General features: G+C 30.6%; 1 protein-coding gene across 1 annotated transcript; it reads right to left on the bottom strand.

The window, feature by feature from the left end:
- Nucleotides 1–2534: 2534 nt before the first annotated feature.
- LOC149905220 (putative inactive allantoicase) lies at nt 2535–10325 on the bottom strand. Its single transcript, XM_090106509.1, has 8 exons — nt 10230–10325; nt 7923–8121; nt 7614–7694; nt 7189–7349; nt 6687–6843; nt 5791–5937; nt 5397–5578; nt 2535–3220 (listed from the first exon to the last, which is right to left on the bottom strand). Exons 1-8 carry the CDS (start codon nt 10284–10286, stop codon nt 3086–3088), a joined length of 1119 nt encoding a protein of 372 aa, XP_089962635.1. The 5' UTR covers nt 10287–10325; the 3' UTR covers nt 2535–3085.
- Between the last annotated feature and the right edge of the window lie 1631 nt (nt 10326–11956).

Raw genomic sequence — 11956 nt, 5'->3', positions numbered from 1 at the left:
AACTAAGAGGTAGTTTATTGGTTCATGGATAAAAGTATAAATTCTAATGGGTTATCATCTTCCTGATAGTAGATTCCAGAAATGAAAAAAAAAAAAACATTGACTGCGCTCTACATGTAATGTATACTGATAAAAACTCGAAGGGTTAACAATTTGAGAATGGATATTAGGCCATCATAATAAACACAAATAAATGTTTAATGGCTCAAATAGAATAACTGCAGTTTATACCTGTTCTTAATTTCCAAGTTTTTAAGCGCATTTGCGTCCGTGCGTTCCGTATTTCGTAAAAATATACAATCAATAAGTTAATATTTATAGGTCATCAAAATCTCTTATCATCTTATTCCTCGCCTACACGTACACTTCATGTAATCAATATTATTATGACTACTTTAAAAGTCCCTCACACTAACACAAAACTGATTTTTGTGACACAATTCATGTTCAATCGAAGTATCATTGAAAACGCTTAGGACGCGTGTTCATTCGATAAGATAACTTTGTTACTATCGCAGTTAGAAGCAGTTATAACTGGTGATAGTGGTTTATTTTAATTAATGCATATGTTTGTTAGAGGTTAAACGTGGAGTATCGGTTCAAAGGTTATTTGAGAGATTGCATTTTCTTAGAGTCCGTCTCCGTTTTGTGCCCTAATTAAGGAGTCGAATTATGAATAACTAGTAAATTGTGTTAGTAATGATGATGATATAATATAAACTTGGTAATTGGTAAGTAGAAGCTCCTATTGTCAGTAAGTTTTCGTAGTAATCTAACAACTAAAGATTTGTAGAGCAAATTAACCTTAACTTATTTTTATATTACTTTGAAAAAATACAGTAGATATGATAGATATACCTATAAGAATACTGTCATGAATTGATGTTTTTAAAATAAGCTAAGTACCTACATAGTACAATTTGTTACTCGTTATTTCGTATTTAGCACCAAATATTCTAAGATATCTACTGCATAATATTCTGTGAAAAACTTTTTGCTGGTTTTATTATGAAAATTGTGTATTTAAATGACAAATATTACTTCGTGAGATTATGTTTAATAGAGAACCTTCTTCTTTTTGAAGTTAATATTTTTTAATTGAATCATTTCATATTAATTATTTAAAATTACGAATAAACACTACAAAATTAAGCATAATATGTGTTAATATTATCTTGAACTTCATGGAATATTTTAATTTAATTTTAAATGTTGTATTATAACCTCTTCTCTGATAAAGATAATGTTAGTGGAAATTCCTGAGATTTGCACGGACAATTTTTAATAGACAGATAGCAGACAATATTATAGACTACAGGCCCATGTTGAAAAAATTATGGGTCATTTGAACCACCAGGTGACCTATCTATAAATGTACTCACTCTTACCTGTACTTTCCAATTCTCATCTGCACTCAGTTGGACAGCTTACAAGTGATGGCATAGTGGTGAATCTTATTATTTTATGCTTTTATATCGTTCTAGATAGGTCACCTTGTGGTTCAAATGACCCATAACTTTTTTAACATGGGCCTGTAGTCTATTATTTATATCATACATTTTTATTACATTTATATAGTGTGTGTGTGTGTGTGTGTGTGTATGTAGAGCGATATAATTATATGCTAGCTATGTAAACATAGAGTTTAAGAATAAATGTAATAAAAAATATTTTAAGTCTTTTAGGTTTTTAACTATTTTAAGCTATTGCATAGCTTCTATCGCGGGCCTTGAGCGCGGCGACCGAATGTAAAAATTCCGTATCGAAATAACCTAACATCCCCCACTCCGACCGGCAAAGCGGTGATACTTTTTAAGCTATGCAATAGCTTTACCGCGGCAGTCTCCGAGTGACACACGTCTTTTTTTACGTTATCAGTAAATTAAAAGTTCCATTGAGCATAGTACATCAACGGCAAAAGATCATATTGTATAGTAACTGCTTAGAAGGCATTATAATCAACTGCATATATGTGTTGTTGAATACTCATCAAATTTTGCCTAATTATAATTAAAGCCTAATAGGAAATGCATGAGATATGATGGAAGAGATTATATTATACGTCAAATCTATTAGATTTACAATGTTATATGCTCTATTAGTTACCAAGCAATTATTAGCTGCATCATTTGAGTGAATCAAAGCCATTCTGTTTACATTCCATTCGTTAATGGACCCTGCTATTATTGTAATAGAGTTCTATTTCATTCAAATGTATGTGCTTTGTATTGTTATCAATTAGAATTTTTTTAAAGTATGGCGTCGTAATATTTGACTACTTTTTTGTATTTTATTTTTCGAGTAGTACGTATTTTTTGTGCATGGATTTAAATAAATTTCTTACTCTATTGTTCTGAAATTACTGACTACTTAATTTTTATTATTTTCTGTTAAGGTAGAGCCATTTCTATTTAGTAGAGCAATTTCTTTGTAATATTATATTGCGTATTCCTATCTTTACGATTCGTTTATCATAGTTTTCTAGTATGTATTATAGGTAAATGTATTAATCTAATGAAATAAAAATTCACCAAGACTTGCTTAAACATTTATTGCTAATAATACTTCAGATAGTTCATTGACCTGTGCATAATAATGTTAAATAATAACTTCACAAAAGTGCACAAAAATCAATAGTGCCACTATTATTAAATAATAATAAAACAATTTGTATTTAAATTAATAACAATAAATTATACTAAATACATTATCTTATCCTTTGGTGTTTTGCTATTGTATACAATATACATATAATTTATGTTTTATTAACAATATATTGGAATAAAAAACGTGTGTGCCAAGCAAACGTGTCAGAAGTGAAACTTCTTTGGCAAGATTCATAGATACCAAAATCGTCGCCTTACTCGATGACGTGACGGTAATGTAGAGCTTGACGCGACCTGGTAATTTTACTCTCAACGCGCCTAAAGAAGTTTCACATCAAAAATTTTCGAAAGTTTGATTGTGAAAATATAAATAAGTTATTATGATGAATATTGACAAATAATTTCTCCCAATTTTTCATACACTAGTTTGCATTGAAATGAATACGTCTCAATAATACAATTTGGTGTAGTTTGTTAAGTTACATAATTTCGTTGGATTCCACGAAACCATACATCCTGACCCTGCTCATACCACCATCAGGTGCGATGATGACTCGTACATGGTTGATGGCGTCAGTGTCGCTGTCGAACCAATGTTCCCTGTTTGCGGATAGCTGAAAATAAATATTAGTTATTAATAGTTATTTTAGAAGCTAAAAGCTGGAAAAATTATATTAACCCTAGATTACTACCCTTCGTCGATTCGACGACGCGTCACCAAAAAAATCGCTATAACTTTTACGCGCGCGACCGTATGGTTTTCTAACTTCAGCTAATCTCAGCCGACCCATTGCTCTTGCGATGGACGGTAGTGCTTTGTGTGTGGAAGGTCCACACGCGCTGTACCAGCAACCATGGCTCGTCACATCGACGAAGGTTAGTATTAACGTAACTTTTCGTACTATTTAGTTAAGTTAAAATTACGTTATTTTATCTTTTATAATGGTGCCTATTATTTTATTTTTTAGATACGATTCATGTGTTATTATTAGAAGTCGAAAGCGATGAGGAAAATTCATCTGCGAGAGAGCCTGAAGACCATTTTGAGGCTGATGAGGCATGAAATGGTGTGGGTGATGATGAAGTTTCTATTGTAAATAAAGAGAAATTTCCAGATCAAGATTATGAGGCATGTAGTAATACATCTGCCCACGTGACATTGAAGACGAAAAACGTAGCACTTCAGCTGACCCAAGTGATTTGATTATAAGACCATCACGTACCATTCTTCTTGGGAAAGATAAACACATATGGTCACCACAATAGTCAAGGTCACAAAGCAGAAGGCCTTCAAGGAACATAGAAACATAACACGAGGGCCTGTACGGTTTTTTCAAGATATTTTAGATCCTCTTCCATGTTTTTCAGGTATAATTACTGATGACATTACTGATACTCTGCGGGACTCAATCACATAAATTTTAAACATGCCAGAAAGAAGTAATATGAATGTTATAAATGAGACTGAGCAAAGTAATGATGCTTATGTCCCTCCACAGCAAAATAAAAGAAACATAAATATGCTATATGTCCCACCGTAAAGCAAAGGTAGACTAAAAATAGGTGCACTAAGTGCAAAAAATCATTGTGTGCGGAACACAAACTTGATGTGTGTCACAAATGTTTTAGATCCTAAGCTATTATCAAAATTATATTTTTTATTATTTTTTCAGATATTATTTTTACAATTAAAAGTTTATTTCGAGCAATTTAGTGGTATATATTATGTGTACGAATTTTTCAAAAATTTTAAGAACTTTCATAAAGCATGTAAACTATGATCTCATTTTGATGACTGTTTGAATAAAAAATATGGTAATATAAGTATTTTAATATTTTTATATGTAGATTAATACATTGTCCTTAAAATAAAAACATAACTACAAATATATTGTTTTAATTAAACCCCTTAATCCCCTCCAATAAAAAGCGTAGTCGAAGCGACGAAGGTTAGTATTAAACGGTGAAAAATAAGGTTAGTGTTCTAGGGTTAAAAGCCTGTTGCGATATGTTACTCGTTCTGTGTACGAAATGTTTGATTTAATACAATATAATAACATGACAAAATAGGAATAAAAGAAGAAGTCTATGATCACGCTCTTTTTACGTCTAAGGATAAATTTCGTAAGGGCTTTCACTCCTAAAAATATCTTGTAATATCGATAGCAAATAAATAATATTATCGTTTGGAACATTACTCAATTCCATGCCTATTTAAGGTACTGCATACTACTGCACAAAAAATGCCTGATACTGCCAGCCTAATTAAGTCAGTTAAACTTCATAGCGAGTAAAAGCCAAATAACAACGTTTTTAAAAATAACATTTGAATGGGCAATAAATTAGACTCACTGACATTAATAACGCTTCCAATTTGACTAGTGAATAATTACAATTAACCAAATAAATCGCATGACCAATTCCGAATTGAGTTTTAGTCTCGGATTCATTGATCTTGATTTTTCACTTGATAAAGTTCTGTCTCAAACATGAAATTAGAATTGTTTTTCTAATAGTTTGTGTATTTACGAGATAAATGTGAAGTTTAAGGTACTGACTTTTTGAATTCTTTTTACAGAGAATCACTTCGAAGATCACACCATAAAATTACATAATTTTGTTGTTAAAAGGACTAATTATTATTATTTCAATTGGTTTAAATGGTGATTGGTCACCTGCAAGTGTTGTATTATTGAATTGCTAAAAATGATACGATTAAACTATGATGAAAAAAGTCTCTTATCCAATTACATTGGACTTAATTGTGTTAAGTTAAGGTTTGTCACATACCTTAACAGGACCAAGGATAGTCTTCCAGGGAATGTCTTGAGAATCTTCCCATTCCTTATTGCCAAGATTTACTCCCTCAAATCTAATAGTATCGGGATAATTTCCTTTGAACTGGGTAGTATCGGCACAGATTTTTTTAACTCTGCCAGTAAAGCCTAGTTTGAAGACTGCGTATTCTTCTCCTATAAAAAAGATGATTGAAATAATTAGCCTTATTAATTATGTTATTTCAAGAATAAAATAATATCATTGATAAAATGTAATAAAGTTAATACTTTTTATATAATATCATAATTTTCTTTAATGCAACTAGAAACAAAATTTTAAAACAATACTTTTCAATATTTTTTTATTGTATTATCTATATTTTAGATATAAGAATTTTAAGCCTTACCTGGTGAAGTGATAGTTCCATTGTCATAAGCAGTAATAACCTTAGGCCTATCCAGTCTACGAGCTGTCTCCCAACCATCAGCCATAGATTGACTTTTTTCTGGTTTAATTAGGTTCTTCGGAGAACTGAATTGTCCGTTTGAAAACCCTGGAATAAAAGGTATACATTCTTAATTGTATACGTTTTTTATAATAATCGCATATATTGAATTATGAATGAATTAGTACATAGTTATAACAAAATCAAATTTTAAAGAATATTGACACTAAGACAGATTACAGCATAGTAGAGTACACAAAAGAGAGTACAATTATTGAGTATGTTGTTCAAAAAAGATCTACAAATTTTGAACAATCGCAAGAATAAGATATCGTTAGACCTCATCAATTACGGTTAAAGAAATGCAAGCGTATTTAATTACGGCAAAGTCCTTAGAAAGATCTCGAAGGTTTAACAAAGGAGCGCTTTAGCTCGTTTCCTGGGAAATTACAGCTATTCGTTTGGTTCATCCTGAAATGGAATTTGTGAATGCGATACCAGTTTGTGCAGATCTTGCAGACCTCCGAGAAATTCAGAACAAGTTTTGCAAAGTCGCTTGTTGTATTCTCAAAATGCCTAAAACTATTAACTATTGTAACGACTGGATAAAATCAGAAGCCAATTTTTGAAACTTGGTCTTTCCTTATTTTCAACCGCCTTCGAATAAGGAGGTGATTCTCAATTGGATAGTATTTTTTGCCTATTGCCTCTTTGGACTGGGTGAAACGATTGATAACTTTTTTGTGAAAGCTAGTGCTTTATGGTTGGTCCCATTAACATTCTGTCCATTTCTGTATATTTAAAGGCGGTTTCGTCCTTCGAAAAAATATTAGTTTTCTATAGTAAAAGCAACTTACCAAGTAGTTTTCCTCCATTGAGCATAGATATTAAGTCTATTAACTGGTCTGGGGGCGGCACTGGGGGCATGGCATCACCGAATACACTGAGCCTTGCTATTCCACCGTCGGGGAATATATTTATCCGTATGTGTGTCCAGGCTTCATCACTGAGAACCTGTTAAAATTTCAATAAAGATATTATGTTAAAAAAATGTAGGAAAGGTTATTTCTTGATAGTGTCTAGCATTTCGTCATGAGAGGCTTAATTTTTTAACCTATTTCTTTTACTTCACGTAAAAAGTTAATCATTTAAAATGAAATAATCTTAAAAAAACGAGCATTTGAACAAATAAATTGTGCCACCAAAACATCATTTTTAAAATCATTTTAAGTGAGCACAGAGAAATTGAATTCTGTTGATGTTCAACAGAATTCAACATACGCAACTCTCTTGATAGAGCAAATTCTATGCAAATATTTCAGAGTATTCATTAACATAAACTGTATAATTACCACACACCTTTTGATAGTTTCTGCGAGTCTCTTCATTACCCGGCTGCAACACGGTTAAGGGAACTATTTCTTCCCATCCATCTGAACGTAGCTTATTTATTTGTTTGAAATCGTCTTCTGTCGCTCCAGTACCTATACTTGCGTTCCTTTTTGGTATTATTGCTTCATCTGAAATTTTAATGTGTTTGTTGTATAACATAGTTATTATAGACTAGAGAGTAAAACGGATCGGGTGAAATTATCATAATAAATTCATAATTTAAAGTTTTGTGCCTACAATTTACAATTGTTTAAAGACAAATGTTCTAATCAAAATTTTTGACTTTCTTAAAATTTTTAAACCTCCTTTTACTTAATACTTTTTATATCAAGGATTTAATTTCTATATATCAAGAGAAACTGCTCTACTAACTTTTTTAATACTTTTCTTACCATCAGGTCTTAATACTGCAGCTTGAATGGAATATTTTGGTGCGTAATTACCAACAAAAAACGCCGTGTCTACCAATAAACCTGAAAAAAATTGCAAAAATTATCGTTTATTTGTTTTTATCATAATTTTTTACATATTATTGGCGCTATCATGGTACTTTTAATGAATTTATTAAATTTTCTCACACCGAATATGTTTCTTTAACACTCTTGATATAATTATTTAAAACTATTGTGTAAGAATAATAAAGTGAAAGTTGCCAACAAAAATTTTTAACCTAAAAATCAATTTTAAATGAATACACTTACCTTTAATAGTGCAAATAGTAGCAAGTCTTATAATACACCAGTCATGCCCCTCAACCCTTTTTCGTCGTGTCTCCCATCCATCCATGTACTTTCCATATTCCGTGTACTTATCAGCTATGAACTCAGGTTCAGTTCTTAGTAACATATTATCACATATTGCGAAGAAATCGTCGGTAGCGAATAGCACTTTGGCTCCGACCTGTGAATAATAATATAATCTTTGAGTGCTGTAAGAAAATCAAGTTTCCAAACAGACTGTCACAAAAATATTGAATACGGAAGTATTCTCAGTTTGTAGCTAGCACCGTTGAACCCATGAAGTCAAAAAGGCTAAAGCCGGCTTCTCACGTATCTACCTGCCGCAGGGCCAATATTGGAACAATCTCGATTGGACGGCTGTCGGAGCATTTTTTCTGTTCTCTACATCGCTCCAACTTGCATATACACATGACAATTAAGGAGCCAATTAAGGGTGCAATTCCAAAATTTCCCCTGCAGCAGGTAGGTGCAGCCGGTTCAAAGCAATATTATTTCCAGTGTGAAAAAATGACAGCTAATAATATAGGTCGTCTAGCGCCATCACTTTTCCATACTGGAAATAATACTGCTATAAGACATCATGGTAAACCCTCTGTTTTTTATTGACATTAAAAAAATAACTATAAGTTGCCTGTCACTCCCGTAAATATACTGGTTATATGATTTGTTTGTTTTAGGATTCAGTGACCCATATTGTGGAAAGTTTTTGTGAACTAATCAATCCTACTATGTAAAATGTTAATAATCGCTTTAATTTACCGTAAACCGTTTCCTGAATCAATACAACATTACAGGACCACAATAAGTAGAATAATGGTTTACTGGAGACAAACTTTCAATTCCCATGTTACAATTAAATTAAATTACAATAATGCTGCATTTGTCATAATATTATTTGCATAGAACGCCATTAAATTCAAAACAACCGATTAACAAGCTGATAAAAAATATAAATTTGACCTATCTAAGAAACATTTGCACTTATGATAGAGAAGGTTAACGCTCCAAAAATAACTTAAGGTAATATCCCGAAACCATATCAAAAAACGATTAGGTTTTTTAGACGCCGATTTGATAATTATAAAATCAATTAGTAAAACTAACCGTTTCATAATACCTATTAATTATACATAATATATACGTAATGATAATGAATGTGATTTCCCATTCCCCAATACTAAGCAGATGCCTGCATCTGCTTAGTATTGGGGAATGGGAAATATGAAAGTAAAAAAAAAATATGAAAGTAATTAGAAGTCCTGACTTCTAATTACTTTCATACCGAAAGTTTAAACCCACGGGAATTCAGGTGCAGATTCTAGACGCAATTTAGGTCAACAACAGACTTTATCGTAGCAAAAATCTTACTTATATTGTTATAAATGCAAAATTTTGTGAGGATGGATGGATGTTTGTTATTATTTTGCGCAAATACTACTGAACTGATTAAACTGAAATTTGGTATGTAGGTAACTGAAGACCCAGAATAAGACAAAGGCTACTTTTTATCCCGGAAATCCCACAGGAATGGGGACTATGCGGGTTTTTCTTTGAAAACGCGGGCTAAGCCGCGCGCGGAAATTTAGTGTGTGTTATAAATAGATTATGACAGTTATTACTAGTGTAAATAATGTTTATTTTTATCTGACATTCATTAATGTATCTATATTTGGATATGAAAATAATACGTTAGAATAAATAATCATTACCTTATCTAACGATATTTAATTAATATTTTACAATTGTATCTATGTCAATATAAATAATTATTTAAGCAGTAATTATCTATTTTTGAAGTAATTTAAAAAGTAATAAGAAACTGCCAATTGTTTTCTATATGATAAGTATTTAAATGAAAATAGCAATCATTGGAAGATAGTATTTGAAATGAATACATACGAATTTATAGATTTATATGTTTTCACTTTATATGTTCTTAAAATGATGGTACATAATTAAAATATTGGATAAGATAACAATAATTATTTAATGAGGAATATCCTTCTTATTTCTATCCTACATAGACGAAGACGAGAGTTTGAGACGAAATAATCTAAAATTTCAAGGAAAAAATGTAATTATATTAGAAAGGATTACTAAAATTAAATATAAAAACCATAATATATACTATTTAAATAATATTCAACTACATTATTATGAAAAAATGTCGCTCAAAGTTTGACATGATTAATGTACAAAAATTAATAAAGTACCCAATAAAATGAAGTCAACATTCACAACAAAAGTGTTAAAAAATTGTTTACTTACATCTTCCTTAGCGTAGTCGTTGAGATTCGTAAACGCCGGCGGCTTCGAATCGATCATTGTATCGACTTTATCTTTGAACTTCACTAGACAAAGTGAGTCAACGTAATGATCTAAATGTGACAAACTCACTCCATTTATATACTATTTGTAACTGATGGTAAAAAATTAATACGATTAGGTTCGCTTATCTAAACACAAATTGATTCAGCCTTAAGCTATCTATGTAAAATTATTTCTTTTGGGTGCACTTGGGTTAGCATTTACGGGGTATTTTTTTTTTAATTTTAGCCCCTTTTTTGTGTAAAAAATATAATAATTTTAATGAGGTTCGATTAATTTTAATATGAATGGAACTAAAAGTATTATTTATGGTTCTGTGCAAACTGATGAATTTAATATTCGCGTAACGCGTTTCTTTTTCAGTACTTAGCATTATAACGTATTAATTGGAAACAACATTAAATAATAATTTTTAAAAGATAATAATAATAGCGCAGTTAAATAAATTTACTGTAAACGATGATTATCATTGTAATATTCGTATCCCAAAATATATTTGGAAGGAAATATCTATAGTAAGATAAGTTTTAAAAGATTTGCTAAAATAGTGAAAAAATGAACAAAAAACTAGAAAATCTCCATAAAATTTAGCTCCAAAGTCAAGTCCGGCCATGTCATAAAATAACTTTTTAAAAACCTTATAATAAATTTCAGATTAATTTTCACGTACCAGTAGGTATGTCCAAATTAATTATAAACCTCATTAAAAACGTTGCAAATTGAAGTGATAAAAAGGAGTTGAATAATATAAAAATTTATGTATTTAATGTTTATTATATGTTAATTTGTTGATTGTGTGACGTAAATTCTTAACTATAATGTTCCAATTCTTCTAAAATCAAGAAAATAATACTGAAATGCATTTAGACGAGTAACAATTCATGAATCCTAACAACAACTTTTTACTGTAAACAATATAAAACCTTGAGGTTCGTACTAACTGAATTACGGCAAAAAAAATTAATGAATGAGAATGATTCTTGAAAAAAATTCATTAAACAAGTAATAGAAAGGCTTGTGTGCGATGATGCGTTGATAATAATATCTATTTGTGTTTTCGTAATTGTTTGAATGGTATCTCTGTTTGTAAACAAAAATAGAAAACAAAAAAAGCATGCTTTGCAGAGTTTTAATACACCAAATATAAGGACAGATTCATCAATTTTTACAAAACTTTAATATAGTACCTACTCGTAGATAGATTTTATTTTAAAGAGTTTCCTAATTTGTGTAAATAAAGAAATAGCAGTTTTAGACTATTTAATCAAATGCATGTTAACAGAAGGGACAAAACAGCAGTAAGCAGTTCCACATACTGTAATCGTGGCTGATATTTTTTGTCTTTTTGTATGTCTTCGGGGTATTTTTTTTTCAGGTAAGATATTTTTATGCATATCTACCAGACATAATATGCTACTGCGATTAATAAAAAATCCATTTCTAACAGATTCTTTATTGCACTAGCTGACAAAGATGTTGATTCACCTACATCTAAACGAAGTCTTGAAAGGTCTAACTAATAATTGGTAAAACTATGTTATGACAATTCAAAAGTGCTTCTAGAAGAAGTCTAATTTAACGAATAGATGTTTGAATTTGAGTTTGATTTTATAGTATATTATAGTATGATAATCATAATCTGTGGTATAGCTATACATTGTACGTGT

Source organism: Colias eurytheme, chromosome 10 (genome assembly GCF_061535395.1).
Source record: "Colias eurytheme isolate Ceu_HAF_F1 chromosome 10, ilColEury1 Martin Lab GWU primary, whole genome shotgun sequence".
Taxonomy (NCBI): domain Eukaryota; kingdom Metazoa; phylum Arthropoda; class Insecta; order Lepidoptera; family Pieridae; genus Colias; species Colias eurytheme.
The sequence above is the reverse complement of the archived record's forward strand: the minus strand, read 5'-3'. Positions and strand labels throughout refer to the sequence as shown.

What these genes read in the sequence shown, in the direction of transcription:
- LOC149905220 (XM_090106509.1), bottom strand. Translation starts at nt 10,286, where the DNA reads ATGATCGATTCGAAGCCGCCGGCGTTTACGAATCTCAACGACTACGCT. An exon ending in ACGACTACGCTAAGGAAGAT is followed by an intron (nt 8,122 to 10,229) that starts GTAAGTAAACAA and finishes TATTATTCACAG; the next exon opens with GTCGGAGCCAAAGTGCTATT. An exon ending in TACTATTTGCACTATTAAAG is followed by an intron (nt 7,695 to 7,922) that starts GTAAGTGTATTC and finishes AATTTTTTTCAG; the next exon opens with GTTTATTGGTAGACACGGCG.